Here is a 24,298-nt window from a genome sequence, read left to right as displayed (position 1 = left end):
TGGCGTCCCGAGGGGAGCGAATGGGCGGAGTCATAACACAACGCAGAGTGCAGCCGCCACAACAGCATATGGAATTTTACTGAACTTATTTTGATGCTGTGCTGCTGATCATCCAGTCTGTGAAGAAGACAATTCAAATAAGAATTTCATTGCACTGAGACATCAGTGCAGAGCTTGCACAGACTGGGTGTTGGGTTGGGTCAGTCCAGTCTCACGCCTTTTTTTTTTTTTTATGCTCCTGTCATGAAATGTCACATTTTTGTAATGCCATCACAAAGTGCCGTGAGATTGATTTGACCATGCTGACTGATTCATTCATGCTTTGTGTGTGTGTGTGTGGGCCCTAGGTACTAGCCATATTGAGGGCCCCCCCTCACACTGTTATGCGTGTTTTTTTTGTTTGTTTTTTTTAACGGAAACATCAAATTTCTAATGCGTAGTCAAACCAGGTCTAAATCATGTATACCTTAATCACACCTGGGAGTCAGAACCCTTTTTAAAGTTGGGGGTCTGGGGGACCAAATTGCAGCATTTTCAAGAAAAATGGTGAAATTTGGTGCATCCCCGTGCATTTTAAGAGATATACCCCAATGTTAACTTGACTACAAATTAGGGTTTGGGATATAAAATCTACAGTCACAGCAAAATGTCTAATTTAACACAGTTTTCCAAAACAAGTAATTAAATAAAAGTAAGTGTAATTCTCTTTGTGAAGAAGAAAAATAAATACAATATTCTACAATCAAAACATTAAAGAACAGATTACCCATCTTATAGTCAGTCATTCACTAAACTCAGTCCATATAACAGACTTTCAAAATATTACTCCCTTAACCTACAAGTTGTAGGTTAAGGAAGTACTGTCTTCTGAAGTAAAATAATGACATTTTATAACCCTGTCTTTGAAAAAAGAAGGTAATTCCTGTTATTAACATTAAACTGAATAAATCAATGCAGTATATTTGTGTTTGTTAAAAAATAAGGAAAAAGGTTAATTCATATTATATACGCTCTAGGTACATACCATAACAGCCCTATTCCTTTTCTGTATACTTTGTAATTCTCTGTAATATTATATAGTTTGTATAGTCATCTTCTATCTGTCCCTCAGTTCCTGGGACTACAAAGACACACTATTTGGTAATCCTAAAAAGCAAATAGACAAAACAGGAAAGTTGTAAAGGTTACTAAAATTTAATTACATTTTAGTTAAATCATTTGCTTGTAAAGTGGCTCCATAAGCTCACCTTCACTAACATCCTCGTTGCTTGTGTTATGGTTTTGTCTTTTTATTGTGTTTAAATTTTGAATTCAATTTTCTCTGTTTTTATTATGCCGTGAGAAGCACCTTGAGGCACCTCCTCATTGTGAATTGGTGCTATATAAATTAATAAATTTGATTTGACAAGATGAGGGACCAGAACCTGGACCGGCAACTCCTGCTTTGTCTGAAACTAAAGGCCATGGGGTTCATAATGTTAATATTATTCTGATAATACATTTTTTATTGTAAAAAGTTTAACCAGTTTCTGTTTTTGTAGGCAGGTGTGTGTGCAACTGGACCGTGGTCATTATATCCCCACAGCAGGATAATGCATGTTTTTTTTTTTTTTTCTGTCATTGTAATAAAACAGACTTTTCCAAATCTGCACCTATATAATCAAAGGGACAGCACTAAATGCATACAGTTTTTAGTATTTGGGTAATTTGCCATAATTGCGCTAACAAGCAGTGGAAAGTCAGTGGAGACTGGGTCAAGACATTGCATTTTCTTGCAGGAGAAGTAAGCTGTCCTGTGTGTGTCGTCACTGCCCGTGTCTGTTTCTTAAACACTTGGAAAATGGTGTACAATGTGGTCCTTTTAGAGAATTACTGATCTACATCTGCACATCAAAGTGGAAATTCAGTTGGCAAATTATTAGACACCCTGCTAAAAAAATGTTAACATATGTTCAAAGCTTCCTTTGATATCTTGGCTGTGTGCTTAGGGTCATTGTCCTGCTGAAAGATGAACTGTCGCCTAATCTGAGGTCAAGAGTGCTGTGGAGCAGGTTTTCATCCAAGATGTCTCTGTACATTGCTTTACCTTTCCCTCAATCCTGACTAGTCTCCCATTTCCTGTTAATGAAAAACATCCCCACAGCATGATGATGCCACCACCGTGCTTCACTGTAGGGATGGTGCCTGGTTTCCTCCAAACGTGACGCCTGGCATTCACACCAAAGAGTTCAAGCTTTGTCTCATCTGACCAGAGAATTTTGTTTCTCACAGTCTGAGAGTCCTTCAGATGTTTTTTTTTGGCAAACTCCAGGTGGGCTGCCATGTGCCTTTTAGTAAGGAGTGCCTTCTGTCTGGCCACTCAACCGTACAGGCCTGAATGGTGGATTGCTGCAGAGATGGTTGTCTTTCTGGAAGGTTCTCTTCTCTCCACAGAGAAATGCTGGAGCTCTGACAGAGAAACCATTGGGTTCTTGGTCACCTCCCTGACTAAGACCCTTCTCCCCAGATCGCTCAGTTTAGATGGGTGGCCAGGAAGATGATAGAGGTCACTGTGCTCATTGGGACCTTCAAAGCAGCAAAAATGTTTCTGTACCCTTCCCCAGATTTGTGCCTCAAGACAATCCTGTCTCAGAGGTCTACAGACAATTCCTTTGATTTCATGTTTGGTTTGTGCTCTGACATGCACTGTCAACTGTGGGATCTTATATGTAGACAGGTGTGTGTGCCTCTCCAAATTATGTCCAATCAACTGAATTTACCCTAGATGGACTCCAGTTAAGCTGTAGAAACATCTCAGGGATGATTAGTGGAAACAGGCTGTACCTGAGGTCAATTTTGAACTTCATGGCAAGGCTGTGAATTCTTACAGTGCAGCTGGAAACTATTCATACTGCTTTACTTTTTCCACATTTTATGTTACAACCTTATTCCAGAATGGGCTAATTTTTTTTTTTTTCATTCTACTCAACACCCCATAACAAGATGAGAAACACTTTTTTGTACATTTTTCTTTATCAAAAATAAAACTAAGAAATCACATCTTCATACAGATTCACCGGTGATACTGGCGGTATCTCATATTTTACCATAGTGAGGTTTGAAATGTTATGTGAGACACACTGCCATCAGCGAGATAAATTTCAACCATGAGAAAATCCAACCAGTTACACCAAAATAATTCTCAAGCCTATCAAATGCTGGATTTTTTTTCCAGCTGCATTGCAAAGAAAAATGTCAAATTGTTTAAAATGTTTCTGAAATTGAGCCCTCATTTTTCTCTTGCTATTTTTCTTTTTGTTATTTAAGGTTTCATCCAACTTGTGCAAAACGGCTTTTGTCGTTTCGAGTACAGCGCTTTTATTTTGAAAATATCAATCTCTGCTCTGTGTGAAGTCACCCCTAGGTCACGTGATTTAGCTTTTGCGTGTCCTTGGTTTTTATGTGAGGAGGAGAAACATGTCTTTTCCTAAAAATCCTATAAGTAAAGCTTTGGAGGTTGTACAAAATCTGCCGCGCATTAGTTTAGTAAACCTGCGGCCGGAACCAGGCACAAAGAAGCGGGTAAGTTTTTTTTTTTTTTTTTTTTACTGTGCCGCTAAGCTAACCTTGTGGAACTAAGCTAACGTCGTTAGCGTTAGCTACAGCGTTTGTCTGTTGTTCTGCAGGACAGGCGGCGGGGACGAGGACAGCACGGCGGGAACAGCAGCGGCCGAGGACAAAGAGGACAGCGAATGAGAGGCAACCAACCTCGGCTGGGATTTGAGGGTGGAAACACTCCGTTTTATCTGTCGATCCCTAAATATGGCTACAATGAAGGGCACAGGTGAAGGAGACAGAGGCACTGTTCCCTTTTCTGTCTGTTATCCATACCACTAATTCTTTATCTTACGCACGTGTCCAACTTCAAACATTTGTGAATACTTACTGTGATATGAGGGAACTATTAATGTATTTGCAGTAAATACAGTATGTGGGGGCATATTTATCAGCCATATGGTGCAGCAGATAACAGAATATTTACCTACACAGAAATCTTTCAAATGGTGAAACAAGTACCAAATTCGGTCCAAATACAGATAGTTGCCCAGTTCCGGATCACCTTTTTTAAAGTGCATCGGCCTCAGAGGATGTTCATTCAGTTGTTTAATTTTGTAGAAAAAGCAGATCACAGACATGACACAAAACTGTCATTTCAAATGGCAACTTTCTGGCTTTAAGAAATCAGGAAAAAAAAATTGTGGCAGTCAGTAACGGTTTTTTTTTTTTTTTTTTTTTTAGACCAAGCAAAGGGGAAAAAAAATATGGAATCACTCAATTCTGAGGAAAAAATTATGGAATCATGAAAAACAAAAGAAGGCTCCAACACATCACTAGTATTTTGTTGCACCACCTCTGGCTTTTATAACAGCTTGCAGTCTCTGAGGCATGGACTTAATGAGTGACAAACAGTACTCTTCATCAATCTAGCTCCAACTTTCTCTGATTGCTGTTGGCAGATCAGCTTTGCAGGTTGGAGTTTTGTCATGGACCATTTTCTTCAACTTTCACCAAAGATTTTCAATTGGATTAAGATCCGGACTATTTGCAGGCCATGACATTGACCCTATGTGTCTTTTTGCAAGGAATGTTTTCAGTTTTTGCTCTATGGCAAGATGCATTGTCGTCTTGAAAAATGATTTCATCATCCCCAAACATCCTTTCAATTGATGGGATAAAAGTGTCCAAAATAACAACGTAAACTTGTGCATTTATTGATGATGTAATGACAGCCATCTCCCCTTTACCTGACATGCAGCCCCATATCATCAATGACTGGAAATTTACATGTTCTCTTCAGGCAGTCATCTTTATAAATCTCATTGGAACGGCACCAAACAAAAGTTCCAGCATCATCACCTTGCCCAATGCAGATTCGAGATTCATCACTGAATATGACTTTCATCCACAGTCCACAATTGCTTTTCCTTAGCTCATTGTAACCTTGTTTTTTTTCTGTTTAGGTGTTAATGATGGCTTTCATTTAGCTTTTCTGTATGTAAATCCCATTTCCTTTAGGCGGTTTCTTACAGTTCGGTCACAGACGTTGACTCCAGTTTCCTCCCATTCGTTCCTCATTTGTTTTGTTGTGCATTTTCAATTTTTGAGACATATTGCTTTAAGTTTTCTGTCTTGACGCTTTGTCTTCCTTGGTCTAGCAGTATGTTTGCCTTTAACAACCTTCCCATGTTTGTATTTGGTCCAGAGTTTAGACACAGTTGACTGTGAACAATCATCTTTTGCAACATTGCGTGATGATTTACTCTCTTTTAAGAGTTTGATAATCCTCCTTTGTTTCAATTGACATCTCTCGTGTTGGAGCCATGATTCATGTCAGTCCACTTGGTGCAACAGCTCTCCAAGGTGTGATCACTCCTTTTTAGATGCAGACTAACGAGCAGATCTGATTTGATGCAGGTGTTAGTTTTGGGGATGAAAATTTACAGGATGATTCCATAATTTATTCCTCAGAATTGAGTGAGTCCATATTTTTTTCCCCTCTGCTAGGTCTAAAAAAAGTAACCGTTGACTGCCACAATTATTTTTCCTGATTTCTTAGTGTCTCTTAAAGCCAGAAAGTTGCCATTTGAAATGACTTTAGTTTTGTCATGTCTGTAATCTGCTTTTTTTTTTTTTTTTCTACAAAATTAAACTGAACATCCTCCGAGGCCAGTAATTCCATAATTATTCCCAGGGGTTGTAGAGGGTTTTCATGTGACGTATCGTTCACGTCATTTTGTGTCCCGTGCCAATTCTGGATTATTGCGCGGTGGCCGCTGTGATACGCTACGTGCATTTGCCGAACGATTGCAGAAGCTTCAATGTCGGTGTGAGAAATCGCTCTGGACTTCAAGATGACCTCCGCTTTCAGAGCTCCGCTGTGATGCTCTGCAGGAGGCCGGCGAGGCTGACCTGGTCGGCAGCTTCCTAGTTCACAGTATCGCAGTGTGACACTGTCGGCCAGTTCGTTACTTCACCACTAAACTCACTATCTGGTATAAGATACGGATCTACTGAACCAACTGCTACACATTTATCATGATAAATAACTTTATCTCCAGGATTTAAAGCATCGTAATAACCGTACATTCTCTCCATTTTTATATCACGCGCCAGCCTCCTTGTAATCCAGAATGGAGACAGCACCTGTCCTGCAGCAAATCGGTCACGTGATTGAAAACTCTCTATACGGAGCCATAATGCAACTGAATGTCCTTTATTGGGTTTTGTTGTATTGGGTATTTGAATGTTATCTAGTTGAAAAAGTCAGGATGGGGTAGCCCTTCTACTTAAAGTGTGAAGCCACATTATGTGTGGTGCAAATACTTGACAGAAATGGATCACTTTGCCGGTTCTGGATCACAACACTGTCACTTTGGGGGGATTTCTGGCATCTGGCTGGAGCCCTTCTAATGCAGAATGATACACACTGTGCCCAAGAATGTTTTGAACACAATGATATAAATTATACTTATTAAATGAGAATTAGTTTCGAAAGGCACCTTTATACGTTTTTAGGAGCAAAAAATAGTGTGGAGGTGAGATTTCTCCCGAATTAAAAAGTAAAAGCCCCCACATTCATGCCCATTTGTGATTTTTGAGATGACCCCCAAAGTTCACATGTCAAGTACTGACACGAGGCTGCTGCTTCAGTGATCCACAACTGGCAAATTTTCACGTTGGAGATAAATGCGTGCAGCAATAAAACAGCAAGACATAACACAGTGACATTTTTCTACCCAAGTAAGTATTTTCCCACTCTAGAACCAAAAACACAGAATGGCTAACTCACCTTTGCTATGTCTTAGAGATCGTTACTTTCAAAGTTGCAGGAATGAGTGAGTGAGAAAAGGAGCGCACACCGCAGACACCAGATGTTTTGATTCCTCTGCTGATCACAAAGATGGTTGGATCCGGTCGAGTTTGTGGTCATTTGTAGACAAAACATCAGTCTTTCCATTGGTACAAAGTATTAGCTTATTCGCGCTGATTAAGAGAAACGGCGGCGCAAATACTGCAGCATTGATCTGGAACTGGGCAAGTGTCTGTATGCCTTAGAAGTTATGCTTTGAAGGAAAAAAGCGATTGGCCACTTGCATTTTCAATAGGCAGTCAGGTAGGCGTCAATTGAAGTATTACGCAGAGGTCAAAATTAAGATGCTCCAGTAATATTGAAAGCTATGCCACATTGTTTGTTGGATCATAAATATTCCAAAAAGGTATAGTTTGGACTATCCGTGACACAATGTTATGGAGTTATTCTCATGTTTGGGTATATGTCACTTATGATGAGAATTCGTACTTCTGCAGCCTTCTTGCTCAGTTTTTTTTTTTTTTTTTGGTCCATAATTATTGTATGGCCTTGCCTTATAATATAAAGTGCCTTGGGGCAACTGTTTTTTGTGATTTGGCGCTATATAAATAAAATTGATTTGATTTTTAGTCACCGGTTCTGTTGCATGCATTAAAAGACCTGGGCCCATATGCTCGGTGTGTCTTAAAGCGCTCTCAAAAAGCTCCTAACTTAGCCTAAAATATCCTGGCAAGGACTCCCAGCCTAAGAGAGACCCAAGAGGTGTCTGAGAGCAACTCTGGGCAAGGAGTTGACAGAAACTCTTAGTGAGGAGCCAGGGTTGACCCCGTTGCTAGGTATGGCGTGGTCTTGTAAGAGCTGTGATTGGTTGTCACAGAAAGGGAAGGGGAAATAAAAAAAGCACTCTGCGCTCCTACATATGAATGAACAGTAAAATCAGCCGATCATATACCTGCATTAAGCAATGCGTAATCGTGAAAATTTGTCATGATGATGATACTCACCATAATTAATTTAGAGCGATCGCCGTGCCAGTCACTAAACCTGTAAATTGTTGTGCTGCAGTGCATTATGGGAGTTCTGTGTTTTGGGGTTTTAAATGTTGTGGTTCATGTTAGTTTAAAAATATTCTTGATTTGTGTTTTTGTAGTTGGTCTAGTGATTTAAGTGTCACCATGTTGCCACCATAAGTGAAAAGTGTTTCATGTTGATGCCTCCGTGTTTTAGCTGAAAAATAAGAGCGCCCCCTAGTGGCAGAGTGCCATAAAGACAAAAGCTCTGGCTTGTCTTTCATTATTTCACACAGCTCACCACAAAATGAATTGATAAACAGCTTGAAGATGTTTCAGTGTATCTCATTCACATGCCGATTATCTACATTTTAAAAGTCTGCGTGGATGTGTTTAATAACGTCAACGCAAGTACATAATGTATGGTAAAAATACATGACACAAAGTGAAAACACTTATTACTGTTGTTGTACATTTAAAATCAAATGACAAAATAGAACTAATATCAATAATACTGATAATAATAAAAATGAAATATTGTGTGAATATGACAGGAACATAATTTATAAATAACATTAGGACGGTAAATTAACATAAAATAATTACGTAGATCAATCTGGTATTGTTACTGACTTGCTGTCATCTTAAGCCGCAGTCCCACCAAATAATGGAGTGAAGGAGCCACACACCCCGTTTTTTTTGTTTCGTGAGCTATCGTGGCAGTATAGTGGCTCTTAATGGCATTATCTTCAGTTAATGAGGCTCCTCTCTGAGCGTGGTGCTAATTTCAAAATTTAGCAACAACAGCATAGCGCAGTTTGTGTTACTGCGACGGCTTAGAGCCATTTGCGTGGTGCTTACGAGTCTGCAAAAAGTCCATTATTCGTGCACCTGGCACCTTCGCAGGACCTGAGGCTATTTTTGGAACGGCTCTCCTCTTGCACACACAATTCCATCTGCTCTGTGCGCTTGACTCGATCTAAAATAATTATTTTGTAGCGGATTAATCATTTTCTGTCAAACCTTGGATGCTGAAAACATCTCTAATCACTTCTGGAGTCAGAGAGGACTGTTTCATTTGGACGCTTTTTTTTTTTTTCCTCTTTCCTGCGCCATGTGGAATGTATTTTGAACAGCTTAAAGTAATTATTTTTAATGTTTTTTATAGCTTGATAAAACAGTTCCTAGCTGTAAAAGTATGTCTGTATATTGATGTTGTATGTAAAAGTATGTTGATTTAATATCTTGTTAATGGATCACATGAGCTCCGCTGTGTGTGCGCACTGAGGCAGTGACTCATCACGCTTCAAACGAGCATTTAGGTAGAACGCCAGCTCACACGAGTGATTTTTTTTTTTTCAGGCAATACTGGATGAACACAAAGTTAAAATTTGGGTGACTGCGTGAAAGTGGATGTGTGTTTAAAGCCATGGAAGATAACTCCAGTGGAGCAGCTAGGAGCAGGAGCTGTGCGGCAACACATGTGGAGAGCGTGCAAAAGACCGATTTTGAAGACATAACACAAAGTTAAAAGTTGTATCACGGTGATTTGTAAGCTGCTGAAGATAGATAGATAAAATGTGTATGGATGATTCTTTAACTACGGGCACTATTGGTCTTGTAAATGTAATTTCCACCACACCATTGCCTTACAATATAAAGCACCTTGGGGCAACTGTTTGTTGTGATTTGGTGCTATATACATGTGCTCTGATGTCACTGTTTATCTCCATAGAAACTACCCAAACAATCTTTCATACAAACTGTTTAAAGGGACATTACAGTGTTGTGGTGGAAATTACGGCAATAGTGTGGGACAACTACATTTTGTTTAAAAAAATCACAACAGTTGTATGACATTGAATACCCCAATTATGTTTTTATTATTTTACTGATATTTAAAAACATTAGAAAAAACGTTTCTTTACCATTCATTTTATCATTGAAGATCAAAAGTCTGGGTGTGGGACAAGCACAAAACGGCAATATTTGCATATAATGATGGTGAAAAAAGGTGAAAGTCATCATAGACTACTAGAACAAATTTCGTAACACACTTTCATTGTAAAGATAACTAAGTGTGAAATTTTCTCTTTTTCATACAATATGATCAAAGGACATAAGTGCCCGTAGTCTAAGCATCACCCATATATAGAAAATGATCCACAGGTGTATATAATAAAACGGCCACCTCATTCTGTATGCAGAACGGCACCGCGCGCAAAAGAGCGCTTTTGCATAAATAAACGGACAAACACAAAGTTAAAAGTGGACTCGCGTTGTAAAAATGATTGTATAAAGCCAGCAAGCCACGGATGGAACGGAAGCCAGAAAGAGCAGAGAGGCGGCTGTCCATGAAAGGACAACAGCAGCGCACCCAAAAGAGCGATTTTGCAGAAATAAGCGGACAGTTTTGTGTGTTTAAAGGTGCAGAAGAAAAGCCAGAGAGCCGCTGAGCTAGCGAGGAGCACAGAGGCGGCTCTCCAGGAACCCGTGGTTCAGGTCTAGCTGGTCTGGTGCATTACAGGTGGACAGCTGATGCGAGCCATTCGAGGCTGTAATGACAGGTGTTTGTGGCTCACTAGAGGCTGCTACGTGGCACATGCGGGGTACAGAGAGGCACATAGTGGCACCTTTCATAGTGGATACGTGATAGATGAAAACGTGGGTCATTCTTCGAATAATCACCCCACACCCATGAGTGGCTCCTTCTTCATTACTCGGTGGGACCGAGGCTTAACATATGGAGAATATCTCTGCTTCTGTCTTTTCCACCAGCTTGTCTGCTTAAGACACTCTTAGGCTTCTTAAAGTCCTCCTCCCTCCTCTTACCAGTTTGGCACCTTAGGAGCTCTCAAGGTCTAAGGTGTTTCGCGGACAACTTTCATCTTAGGGAAAATTCTATGAAATGTCTAAGAATTCAAGGAATTCTAAGATTTTTAAAAACATCACTAGGAGCTATTTTTAGCCTTAGGCTGCTTCATGGATACGGGCCCTGGGCTTCCTGCTCTGAACTCTATCCTAAAATACCTCAGTGATGTACTTCCAGTCCAATTTACAGTCACTATGAATCCCCAGATATTTATAGTTCTGTACCACCTCCATCTCTTCTGCCAGGATGGAAATTGTGCTCAAATTGGTCTTATTATTATTACTGTATTTAACATGTTCAGTTAAAATGATGTTAATCATTACTTTCTTATTTTGCTTTCTCAGTCGGCGCACTCAGTACCAGCCTCTGTCTTTGAAACGGCTGCAGTATCTGATTGATCTGGGGCGAGTTGATGTAACCCAGCCCATTGACCTGACCCAGCTCGTCAATGCCAGAGGAGTAACAGTCCAGCCTAGAAAGAGAGACTATGGAGTCCAGCTTGTCGATGAGGTGCTTCCAGCAGATTGTCGCCCATTTTTTTACACCTAACATTGGCTTTCAGTTTTTCTTTATTTTTTTTTTTAGCATTTCTCGGGGGGGTTGAGGAGCAGTAATTAAAATATGGTGTTTGTGCTCCTTCCTTGCTGCTACTCACCACCTCTGAGGCACCCTTTCTGTATTTCGGTGTTAGGGATGTTGCAAGGCTTTAGGTGTATGCAGACGTGGTGCTCACACTGGTGGATGTAGTACTTAAATCTTTAACCTGAGTAAAATTAATAATACCACACTGTAGAAATACTTTTACAAGTAAGATTCTTGTAGGTGTTAGAAATTGCATTTGAATTATTGATGCATTCATACACTATCATATCTACACTTCACAACACAAAGCATAGATACGTTACCATAGACGTCAACAAGACAAAGACCGCATGGGCTGTGAGTGGTCTGCTAACTACATCATTCCTGGAATCTCTCTTTTGTGGTTTCAGTCAACAACTTTCATGGGATAGTAGGCCAGTGTTCATGACAAACGTTGCGCTGCAGAGTTCCGCAGTAGTAGAAGCGTAAAAAGGCCGTAAGCACTGCCAACATGCAACACTCGTAGCAGCTGTTTTATGACTTCAAAACGGTTCTCCCGGGTCTTCATTAAACCAGTGCGTGATCTCGCGCGGGATTTGTGCAGTGTGTATTCACTTTATTCAGGAAGTCAGGGTGGGCGGCTCCATTTTGTCAAGAACCTTCCGGTTTGCCACTGTCTGACTAGCTATGTGGGAACACAGTACGGTAGAAGTGTCCAAACATGAATCGCATTAATTGTACAGTTTGTGGGTGCCACAACAACTGGAAGAGGAGGAAGCCATCGCTTTCAGAGCAATGTTTTGAACATGGAAAGGAGAGATCGGAGTGCTGTGGGCCAGCATTTAACTTGTTCCCTCCTCCATCGAAAGACGAGGCTCTCCGGTGCTGGCTAAAGGCGCTGAATTAGGAAAAAAAACACCCAAATGCCCCTATGTCTGTTCTTTTCATTTTGTGGAGGAAAAAACCCACAACACTGCATTAACCAGAGAAATGGTTGGGCTACAACGGCCCGTTGAAGAAGCCCTGGCAGATGCGAGAGCAAGTACTGCATGAAATGACACCATACGTATATTAACGTTCCGTAATTTTGGCATTACTGTGGTACTACTTGTGAGGTAGTATTGATAGGCTTCGGTGCTTTTATACAGTGAGGAAAAGTATTTGAACACCCTGTGATTTTGCAAGTTCTCCCACTTAGAACTCATGGAGGGGTCTGAAATTTTCATCTTAGGTGGATGTCCACTGTGAGCCATAATCTAAAAAAAACCAATCTGGAAATCACAACCTATGATTTTTTTATATATATATATATATATAATTTATTTATGTTACTGCTGCAAATAAGTATTTGAACACCTGTGAAAATCAGTGTTAATATTTGGTACAGTAGCCTTTGTTTGCAATTACAGAGGTCAAACGTTTCCTGTAGTTTTTCACCAGGTTTGCACACACTGCAGCAGGGATTTTGGTCCACTCCTCCATACAGATCTTCTCGATCTTTCAGGTTTGGAGTTTCAGCTCCCTCCAAAGATTTTCTATTGAGTTCAGGGCTGGAGACTGGACAGGCCACGCCAGGACCTTGAAATGCTTCTTACGGAGCCCCTCCTTCGTTGCCCTGGCTGTGTTTTGGGTTGTTGTCATGCTGGAAGACCCAGCCATGACCCATCTTTAATGCTCTTACTGAGGGAAGGAGGTTGTTTGCCAAAATCTTGCAGTACATGACCCCATCCATCCTCCCTTCAATACAGTGCAGTCGTCCTGTCCCCTTTGCAGAAGAGCACCCCAAGAGTATGATGTTTCCACCCCCATGCTTCACGGTTGGGATAGTTTTCTTGGGGTTGTTCTCATCCTCTAAACATGGTAAGTGGAGTTGATTCCAAAAAGCTCTATTCTGGTCTCATCTGACCACATGACCTTCTCCCATGCCTCCTCTGGATCATCCAGATGGTCACTGGTGAACTTCAAACAGGCCTGGACCTGTGCTGGCTTGAGCAGGGAGACCTTGCTACCCTGCAGGATTTTAAACCATGACAGCATCATGTGTTACTAATGTAATCTTTGTGACTGTGGTCCCAGCTCTCTTCAGGTCATTGACCAGGTCCTCCTGTGTCGTTCTGAGCTTTCTCAGAATCATCCTTACCCCACAAAGTGAGATCTTGCATGGAATCCCAGACTGAGGGAGATTGACAGTCATCTTGTTTCTTCCACTTTCTAATAAATAATCGTAAGTTGTTGTCTTCTACCAAGCTGCTTGCCTGTTGTCCTGTAGTCCATCCCAGCCTTGTGCAGGTCTACAGTTTTGTCCCTGGTGTCCTTAGACAGCTCTTTGGTCTTGGCTATGGTGGACAGGTTGAAGTGTGATTAAGTGTGTGAACAGGTGTCTTTTATACAGGTAACAAGTTCAAACAGGTGCAATTAATACAGGTAAAGAGTGCAAAATAAGAGGGCTTCTTAAATGTTTCTTAAGTTCTGTGTGAGCCAGAATTCTTGCTGGTTGGTAAGTGGTCAAATACTTATTTGCAACAGTAACATACAAATAAATTATAAAAAAAAAAAAAATCATACATTGTGATTTCCGGATTTTTTTTTTTTTTTAAGATTATGTCTCTTACAGTGGACATGCACCTAAGATGAAAATTTCAGACCCCTCCATGATTTCTAAGTGGGAGAACTTGCAAAATCGCAGGGTGTTGAAATACTTATTTTCCTCACTGTAGTTCCTCAGCCAAACCGTCCATGCCGAGTGACAACACAAAGTAGTTAAAAATACCGGCATGCATAATCGAGGGCCACTTTTTCATGTCATCTTCCCACTGTTATGACCCGTGGGTGAGTCACAGTCGTTCTGAGCTTTTCAAAAAGGTTTTTGTTTCTACCCATGTAATAACTTCCATTTTTCTATATTGAAAACACGGGCAGCACAGTGGCTTAGTGGTTAGCGCTGTTGCCTCATAGCGAGAAGGTCATGGGTTCAGTTCCCACCTGTGGCCTTTGTGTGGAGTTTGCATGTTCTCCCTGTGTTTGCATGGGTTTTCTCTGGGTGCACCCTTAATTGAACTAAGCGGTTGAAGATGTGTGTATATTGAAAACACTGCTCACCGGAAGTCCTAAGCCAAAACGGAAATGCCTCTGTTGTAAAAGTGTTGTAAAAGTTCGAAGAAGTTATAGAATCTTGAATTTGGAAATCTTGACACATTTTAATCACTGCTGCTGTAGTACAACCCCTGGCAATAATTATGGAATCACCGGCCTCGGAGGATGTTCATTCAGTTGTTTAATTTTGTAGAAAAAAAGGAGATCACAGACATGACACAAAACTAAAGTCATTTCAAATGGCAACTTTCTGGCTTTAAGAAACACTAAGAAATCAGGGAAAAAAAAATTCTGGCAGTCAGTAACGGTTACTTTTTTAGACCAAGCAGAGGGAAAAAAATATGGAATCACTCAATTCTGAGGAATAAATTATGGAATCACCCTGTAAATTTTCATCCCCAAAACTAACACCTGCATCAAATCAGATCTGCTCGTTAGTCTGCATCTAAAAAGGAGTGATCACACCTTGGAGAGCTGTTGCACCAAGTGGACTGACATGAATCATGGCTCCAACACAAGAGATGTCAATTGAAACAAAGGAGAGGATTATCAAACTCTTAAGAGGGTAAATCATCACGCAATGTTGCTAAAGATGTTGGTTGTTCAGTCAGCTGTGTCTAAACTCTGGACCAAATACAAACATGGGAAGGTTATTAAAGGCAAACATACTGGTAGACCAAGGAAGACATCAAAGCGTCAAGACAGAAAACTTAAAGCAATATGTCTCAAAAATCGAAAATGCACAACAAAACAAATGAGGAACGAATGGGGAGGAAACTGGAGTCAGTGTCTGTGACCGAACTGTAAGAAACCGCCTAAAGGAAATGGGATTTACATACAGAAAAGCTAAACGAAAGCCATCATTAACACCTAAACAGAAAAAAAAACAACAAGGTTACAATGGGCTAAGGAAAAGCAATCGTGGACTATGGATGACTGGATGAAAGTCATATTCAGTGATGAGTCTTGAATCTACATTGGGCAAGGTGATGATGCTGGAACGTTTGTTTGGTGCCGTTCCAATGAGATTTATAAAGATGACTGCCTGAAGAGAACATGTAAATTTCCACAGTCATTGATGATATGGCTGCATGTCAGGTAAAGGCACTGGGGAGATGGCTGTCATTACATCATCAATAAATGCACAAGTTTACGTTGATATTTTGGACACTTTTCTTATCCCATCAATTGAAAGGATGTTTGGGGATGATGAAATCATTTTTCAAGATGATAATGCATCTTGCCATAGAGCAAAAACTGTGAAAACATTCCTTGCAAAAAGACACATTAGGGTCAATGTCATGGCCTGCAAATAGTCCGGATCTTAATCCAAATGAAAATCTTTGGAAGTTGAAGAAAATGGTCCATGACAAGGCTCCAACCTGCAAAGCTGATCTGGCAACAGCAATCAGAGAAAGTTGGAGCCAGATTGATGAAGAGTACTGTTTGTCACTCATTAAGTCCATGCCTCAGAGACTGCAAGCTGTTATAAAAGCCAGGGGTGGTGCAACAAAATACTAGTGACGTGTTGGAGCGTTGTGTTTTTCATGATTCCACAATTTCTTCCTGAGAATTGAGTGATTCCATTTTTTTTTTCCTCTCTGCTTGGACTAAAAAAAGTAACCGTTACTGACTGCCACAATTTTTTTTTTTTTTTTCCTGATTTCTTATAGTGTTTCTTAAAGCCAGAAAGTTGCCATTTGAAATGACTTTAGTTTTGTGTCATGTCTGTGATCTGCTTTTTTTCTACAAAATTAAACAACTGAATGAACATCCTCTGAGGCTGGTGATTCCATAATTTTTGCCAGAGGTTGTATGTTTAAAATATGACGGGGGACCATGTGTCACAATTTTTAAATATTTCCTGTTATGCAACAGCTGAAACTGTTTGCTTCACTTATGTTGTAAATAAGTGATTAACACAATATTTAACCCTTTTTGTGAACAAAGCTAAACTGGTAATTGTTGATAAGGAAACTTAAGTTAAATTCTTTATCTAAACAGAGTTTGCAAAGAGCATCACTTTGCTGCAAACCAGCAGTATAGAATGGAAATCTATTGCTGGATTTTTGAGCACCTTTTGCCACTAGAGGGTGCCACACGACAGCACTTTGGTCACTCACTGGCACAGGTCAGGGTGCTCTTTTGACCCTTGTTTGATCCTATGCTGAGCTTGTGCCTGATCGTTCTGTCACAGGGTGCTGACATTTTTGCTGCAAAAGTCAACATCGAGGTGCAGCGAGCTTCTGAAGGTGCTATAGCTGCTGTTGAGAGGAATGGAGGGGTCATCACTACGAGCTTCTATGACCCCATCAGTCTCGGTAATGAAAGCTACAACATAACCCTCGTACATTGACATCTCACATGTTTGAAATGTCGAGGCTCACGTGTTTCCTTCTTTTGCAGAGATTCTCATCAAGCCTGTCCCCTTCTTCTTACGTGGGAAACCTATTCCAAGGCGAATGTTGCCAGGGGAGGACATGGTGCCATATTACACTGACCCTGAAAGTCGCGGTTATCTGGCGGACCCAGAGAAAATCCAGCAAGCCAGGCTGGAGCTGGCAAAGAAATATGGTTATATTTTGCCTGACATTTCAAAGGATGAACTATATCACATGCTCTCCATGAGGAAGGATGTTCGGCAGATCTTCTTCGGCCTTTCTCCAGGCTGGGTTGTTAGCATGTCGGAAAAGAAGATTCTGAAGCCAACTGATGAGAAACTGCTTCAGTATTACAATTCTTAGGTGATAATGTTCATTATATGGCAAATATTAAGAAAACCTTGAGTTTTGCATTGTGGAAAATGTGTATTTATGCAGAGATAGTTTCCACATTCTGTGTTAATGTCATTCGGTTGTATCTTTTTTTTTTTTTTTTTTTTTCTCCTCGTTTAAGTGTGTGTCCGGTTTTTATGCCACACACAGGAGCCTTTCCTTATTGAGTGGCTGAAGTGTGACAGCCGGTGTCGAAGCAGAAATGGCTCACACGACATGATGGAAGGAACGTGAACCATAACAGGTGAGGCAGGAAATGAGCAAAATAAGATAACTCAAAGAATGAAAACAGGAAACAGATGCCTGGTGATGTGTTACTTTTGAAATGGGTTACGTCGGCATAGAATGGGAGTTTGAAATTAGTCATAGGCAGCTGTATCCTGGTGTGGACGTTCAAACGATTACCCCCCCCCCCTTTTTTTTTTTTGTCCCCGTCTCGTTCTCTGATAAACTGATTTGCTTGACTGTGCTTCCGAGACGCAAAAAAATTCATGAAGTCGATGCTCTTGTAAACGCCAGCTAAAGGTATTCAGTTAACACTGATGTTAAAAGGTGAATCACGTCTATAGAGGCCGAACAGTCTTGGTTATCTCTTGCAGCTCTGGCATGCAGTTTATGAAGTCCCAGATATTGAATATGAATATTTTGACTGGACTTTAAGGAATGTGTGTGTCTGCCTGTTTGTAGTCCCTCATTGTGTGATCTGAGTCGGTCAATAAAAGACTTGAGTTTTTTTTTATTTTTTTATAAGGGATTCTTCTCATTTTGTTGCTTTAAAATTTCATTTTGTAATAAAAACAAATGGAGAGTTAAGAAAGATTTGTGTCCAAGTGTTTTATTTTCTGTCCTGGCAGTCTGGTTATAATGTACAACCCCTGGCAATAATTATGGAATCACCGGCCTCGGAGGATGTTCATTCAGTTGTTTAATTTTGTAGAAAAAAAGCAGATCACAGACATGACACAAAACTAAAGTCATTTCAAATGGCAACTTTCTGGCTTTAAGAAACACTAGAAGAAATCAAGAAAAAAATTTGTGGCAGTCAGTAACGGTTACTTTTTTTAGACCAAGCAGAGGGAAAAAATATTGAATCACTCAATTCTGAGGAATAAATTATGGAATCACCCTGTAAATTTTCATCCCCCAAACTAAAACCTGCATCAAATCAGATCTGCTCGTTAGTCTGCATCTAAAAAGGAGTGATCACACCTTGGAGAGCTGTTGCACCAAGTGGACTGACATGAATCATGGCTCCAACACGAGAGATGTCAGTTGAAACAAAGGAGAGGATTATCAAACTCTTAAGAGGGTAAATCATCATGCAATGTTGCAAAAGATGTTGGTTGTTCAGTCAGCTGTGTCTAAACTCTGGACCAAAAACAAACAACATGGGAAGGTTGTTAAAGGCAAACATACTGGTAGACCAAGGAAGACATCAAAGCGTCAAGACAGAAAACTTAAAGCAATATGTCTCAAAAATGTACAACAAAACAAATGAGGAACGAATGGGAGGAAACTGGAGTCGACGTCTGTGACCGAACTGTAAGAAACCGCCTAAAGGAAATGGGATTTACATACAGAAAAGCTAAACGAAAGCCATCAACACCTAAACAGAAAAAAAACAAGGTTACAATGGGCTAAGGAAAAGCAATCGTGGACTGTGGATGACTGGATGAAAGTCATTCAGTGATGAATCTCGAATCTGCATTGGGGAAGGTGATGATGCTGGAACTTTTGTTTGGTGCCGTTCCAATGAGATTTATAAAGATGACTGCCTGAAGAGAACATGTAAATTTCCACAGTCATTGATGAGATGGGGCTGCATGTCAGGTAAAGGCACTGGGGAGATGGCTGTCATTACATCAATAAATGCACAAGTTTACGTTGATATTTTGGACACTTCTTATCCCATCATTTGAAAGGATGTTTGGGGATGATGAAATCATTTTTCAAGATGATAATGCATCTTGCCATAGAGCAAACACTGTGAAAACATTACTTGCAAAAAGACATATAGGGTCAATGTCATGGCCTGCAGATAGTCCGGATCTTAATCCAATTGAAAATCTTTGGTGGAAGTTGAAGAAAATGGTCCATTGCAAGGCTCCAACCTGCAAAGCTGATCTGGCAACAGCAATCAGAAAGTTGGAGCCAGATTGATGAAGAGTACTCTTTGTCACTCATTAAGTCCATGCCTCAGAGACTGCAAGCTGTTATAAAAGCCAGAGGTGGTGCAACAAAATACTAGTGATGTGTTGGAGCGTTCTTTTGTTTTTCATGATTCCATAATTTATTCCTCAGAATTGAGTGAGTCCATATTTTTTTCCTCTGCTTGGTCTAAAAAAGTAACCGTTACTGACTGCCACAATTTTTTTTCCTGATTTCTTATAGTGTTTCTTAAAGCCAGAAAGTTGCCATTTGAAATGACTTTAGTTTTGTGTCATGTCTGTGATCTGCTTTTTCTCTACAAAATTAAACAACTGAATGAACATCCTCCGAGGCCGGTGATTCCATAATTTTTGCCAGGGGTTGTAGGTCAGGACCTTCAAATTAAAATTTCGCAGGAGCCATGGGATGGCCAACTTCTAAAAACACTTTTTAATCAACCGCTATCCAAAGGTGGATGCAGAAATGTACTCGGTTGGTGTGTCAGACTTCATTGTACCCACGCTAACGTGAATAAAATTTATCCGATTTTTACCAAAGTTGATCTGGCCATCCCAATATTCAAATAGAATCCGATTTGTTTCACCAAGACTCTCTCTAAGCAAGACACTTGTTTCAGTGATTACTGGATGAAAATGTATCAAACATATTGAGGTTCTCCGGTCAATGTGAATTCGATTGTGATTGGATTTCACCTCTAAGGACCGCCCACCTCACTGAACAGAGAATTAGTTATTTATATCCTCAGTGAGCTGCCTCCTTTTTCATTTGCTGACTGTAACCAAATAAGATCTCTGTACCCACAGGTTAGAGCAGATTTTGCTTGCAAGTTTTTAATGAGCACTAAGTAAACATTTTTCTGCAAAAGCAACACAAACGCTTGTTATGAGCTTGACTTTTGATCTCAGTGAGATGAGCCATTGGTGTGTCAGTAACCACAGAGGCATTAAACCACATTTTGGTATTAAATTACTCTCTGCATCTGACGTTCTATTTCTTCCGGTTTAACATTTTTCCTCAAGAGCTGGAAATTGCTATTTTGGCCTTTGACTGATTCAATTGGTTCCAAAGTCAATAACTTAAATTTGTATCCTCTCAGTTATAGAGCACAGGGGGCCCTTAATGCTACCAACACGTGTTAATGAGAAAATACTACTTTACAAATATTAAGTCAGAATTATGAGTTGATCATGTTCAAGTCCTTTGTTGTTGGGAGCAAGATTGACGAGTGTCGTTATCACCTGCATTGTGGGAAGAACCTATCAAGTGTGCTTAGATTACAAACGTGCTAATGTCAAAAGGTTGAAGGTCACATCAACTGTGGAACACACTCATCTTACTCCAGTTAAGGGTCACAGGGGTCTGGAGCCTATCCCAGCAGTCATAGGGCAAAAGGTGGGGTGCACCCTGGACAGGACGCCAGTCTGTCACAGGCCTCTGTGGAACTCCTGTATCAAAATTATCTTTCCCTTTCCTTCTTGAAATAACAATTTTGGGGGGGGGTTCATATGCAAGGCCCAAATCTGTGTGTCTGTTAAATGTTAGTCTGTTCAGCGCTTCCCTCACTCAGGTCTTCAGCCAGCACGTGTTTTATTTATTTATTTTTTTGTCTTTAGCCTCATGCTCCATTAAAGATGAGCTCAGCACATTCACGTCTGGGGAAGAAAAAGTCTTTGTTCAAATTAAAGGGTTTGAGGACAAAATGTCCATCTCTTCACTGTGCAGCCGTGAGTCCACTGATGAGAACATTGCGCTCAAAGCGTGTGCACAGCCAAGGTGGCTGAAGGTCCACAGCTCTGTAAAAATTAGTATTCCAGACTATTTCCAAATGTTTGCTTGCCAAGATCTATAGGTAGGATGAATGTATTTATCCAGAAAGTATTCTGAATAAAATGATCTTATCAGAAAATAGATACATCCTCATGTCTTGTGGGGGGAAAAAGAAGTTATAAACTCAGGTTAGTTTGCTCCTTTTTTTTTTTTTTTTTGGTACTTTTCATGGTTTTGACAAAGGCAATTTATATATATTTTTTTTTTTTTTTCACTGATACTTTTCACGGTGGAATTTAATACAGCAATTATTTAAAAATGTTGGACACCTTGTTTTCATTCAGAACCAGAAGCAAAAGATCATTATTACTTTTAAAAATAAAGTAGCATTATTTTTTGTTTGTTTTATGCTGATCCAAAAAACATTTTCCGATTTGTGGCTTAAAAACCTGCAATTGAACCAAGACACCCCTTATTTCCTTTATATATATATATATATATATATATATATACTATAAAAGCAACACTTTTGGTTTTGCTCCCATTTTGTATGACATGAACTCAAAGATCTAAAACTTTTTCCACATACACAATATCACCATTTCCCTCAAATATTGTTCACAAACCAGTCTAAATCTGATAGTGAGCACTTCTCCTTTGCTGAGATAATCCATCCCACCTCACAGGTGTGCCATATCAAGATGCTGATTAGACGCCATGATTAGTGCACAGGTGTGCCTTAGACTGCCCACAATAAAAGGCCACTCTGAAAGGTGCAGTTTTATCACACAGCACAATGCCACAGATGTCGCAAGATTTGAGCGTGCAATTGGCATCCTGACAGCAGCAATGTCAACCAGAGCTGTTGCTCGTGTATTGAATGTTCATTTCTCTACCATAAGCCGTCTCCAAAGGCGTTTCAGAGAATTTTGGCAGTACATCCAACCAGCCTCACAACCGCAGACCACGTGTAACCACACCAGCCCAGGACCTCCACATCCAGCATCTTCACCTCCAAGATCGTCTGAGACCAGCCACTCGGACAGCTGCTGAAACAATCGGTTTGCATAACCAAAGAATTTCTGCACAAACTGTCAGAAACCGTCTCAGGGAAGCTCATCTGCATGCTCGTCGTCCTCATCGGGGTCTCGACCTGACTCCAGTTCGTCGTCGTAACCGACTTGAGTGGGCAAATGCTCACATTCGCTGGCGTTTGGCACGTTGGAGAGGTGTTCTCTTCACGGATGAATCCCGGTTCACACTGTTCAGGGCAGATGGCAGACAGCATGTGTGGCGTCGTGTGGGTGAGCGGTTTTCTGATGTCAATGTTGTGGATCGAGTGGCCCATGGTGGCGGTGGGGTTATGGTATGGGCAGGCGTCTGTTATGGACGAAGAACACAGGTGCATTTTATTGATGGCATTTTGAATGCACAGAGATACCGTGACGAGATCCTGAGGCCCATTGTTGTGCCAACATCCAAGAACATCACCTCATGTTGCAGCAGGATAATGCACGGCCCTATGTTGCAAGGATCTGTACACAGTTCTTGGAAGCTGAAAATGTCCCAGTTCTTGCATGGCCGGCATACTCACCGGACATGTCACCCATTGAGCATGTTTGGGATGCTCTGGACCGGCGTATACGACAGCGTGTACCAGTTCCTGCCAGTATCCAGCAACTTCGCACAGCCATTGAAGAGGAGTGGACCAACATTCCACAGGCCACAATTGACAACCTGATCAACTCTATGTGAAGGAGATGTGTTGCACTGCATGAGGCAAATGGTGGTCACACCAGATACTGACTGGTATCCCCCCCCAATAAAACAAAACTGCACCTTTCAGAGTGGCCTTTTATTGTGGGCAGTCTAAGGCACACCTGTGCACTAATCATGGTGTCTAATCAGCATCTTGATATGGCACACCTGTGAGGTGGGATGGATTATCTCAGCAAAGGAGAAGTGCTCACTATCACAGATTTAGACTGGTTTGTGAACAATATTTGAGGGAAATGGTGATATTGTGTATGTGGAAAAAGTTTTAGATCTTTCAGTTCATCTCATACAAAATGGGAGCAAAACCAAAGTGTTGTGTTTATATTTTTGTTGAGTGTATATATATATATATATATATATATATATATATATATATATATATATATATATATATATATATATATATATATATATATATAAAATATGATTGCACAAGTGTAGCATAATCCTGATAGCACATGAAGGCAGCAAAAGAAACTGCCTTTGAGGCCAGTCTGATGTCCCCCCCCGTGTTAGGTCAGTCTTAAGATCTGACCCATGCTGCTGTTTTTATTTAAGTTCTCCGTTACGCATTTGTTTATTTTTTGTAGTCAAAAAGTCATGCTCACTATAAATAACTTGCCATTTTACGCAAATGTTGTCTTAGGGGATGCTGCCATAGAAATTCTATTGATTTAAGAACACTTTATCAAAGGAAACATGTGGTACTACGAGCATTGTGCTTCTACACAAAGTCCCCTCTGTCATTTTTAACTTGTATTCACGTCTCAGTTTTGTGGCATGAAAAAAAAGAAAAGTGGATTTAAGAGTTAAGTTTTTAATTTTAACATTCAATTAAGTCAATTTTTCTTGCATTTATTTATTTTTTTTTTTACTTTCATAATTTGAGGCAGAAATTGCACTTAGATTGTGGGTCCATGAGTGTTTTCCTGAAACCCCACTATCCATAAAACTACACAAATATAGTGGATACATACTCAGGCATGTCTGCCAGGAAAACCAGCCCAAATCCATAATACTTTAAATAAATCAGGCCACAGGAAAGAAACAGCACAGTCATTGTTTATGACAGAAGCGCAGAGCTTATCTTCAAAGCAGCAGATCCTTTTGAATTTCTATCAGAGCGGCAACGACCTGAAAGTTTGCAGAGGAACATCTCGTACGGCAAGAAAAGAATGAAGAGAATTGGATCAGCCGTTTATCAGCAACACTTCACAAAATAGTCATTTGTTTGCCCCTGTTAGCTGAGCAATTTATTTGTGTTTCTGCTCCAAATAATCTAATGTCTGAGTCTAACCCATTCACACTATTTAATTAAACACTCGAGGTTTGCTTGTTGGGGTCGGATTGTTTTGGTCGTCTGCTGCTTGAACGATCGATCACGGTGTCTCACAGGTCTCAGTCT

At 40.3% G+C, this 24,298-nt stretch overlaps 1 protein-coding gene across 1 annotated transcript; it reads left to right on the top strand.

Annotated features, from left to right (window-relative positions):
* Nucleotides 1-3,394: 3,394 nt before the first annotated feature.
* mrpl15 (mitochondrial ribosomal protein L15) lies at nucleotides 3,395-17,179 on the top strand. Its single transcript, XM_034167447.1, has 5 exons — nucleotides 3,395-3,561; nucleotides 3,666-3,823; nucleotides 11,077-11,242; nucleotides 16,605-16,728; nucleotides 16,814-17,179. The coding sequence occupies exons 1-5, from the start codon at nucleotides 3,457-3,459 to the stop codon at nucleotides 17,149-17,151; spliced, it is 891 nt and encodes a 296-aa protein (XP_034023338.1). The 5' UTR covers nucleotides 3,395-3,456; the 3' UTR covers nucleotides 17,152-17,179.
* Nucleotides 17,180-24,298: the final 7,119 nt, after the last annotated feature.

The sequence above is a fragment of the Thalassophryne amazonica genome, chromosome 1, assembly GCF_902500255.1.
Source record: "Thalassophryne amazonica chromosome 1, fThaAma1.1, whole genome shotgun sequence".
Classification (NCBI taxonomy): Eukaryota; Metazoa; Chordata; class Actinopteri; order Batrachoidiformes; family Batrachoididae; genus Thalassophryne; species Thalassophryne amazonica.
Note: the sequence above shows the minus strand (reverse complement) of the source record. Positions and strands in the feature narration are given on the sequence as shown.

Bases quoted from the DNA above. Each gene is read 5' to 3' on its own strand.
- mrpl15 (XM_034167447.1), top strand. From the start codon at position 3,457: ATGTCTTTTCCTAAAAATCCTATAAGTAAAGCTTTGGAGGTTGTACAA. The intron at 3,562-3,665 runs GTAAGTTTTTTT...GTTGTTCTGCAG, and splicing joins AACCAGGCACAAAGAAGCGG to GACAGGCGGCGGGGACGAGG. The intron at 3,824-11,076 runs GTGAAGGAGACA...TTGCTTTCTCAG, and splicing joins GGCTACAATGAAGGGCACAG to TCGGCGCACTCAGTACCAGC.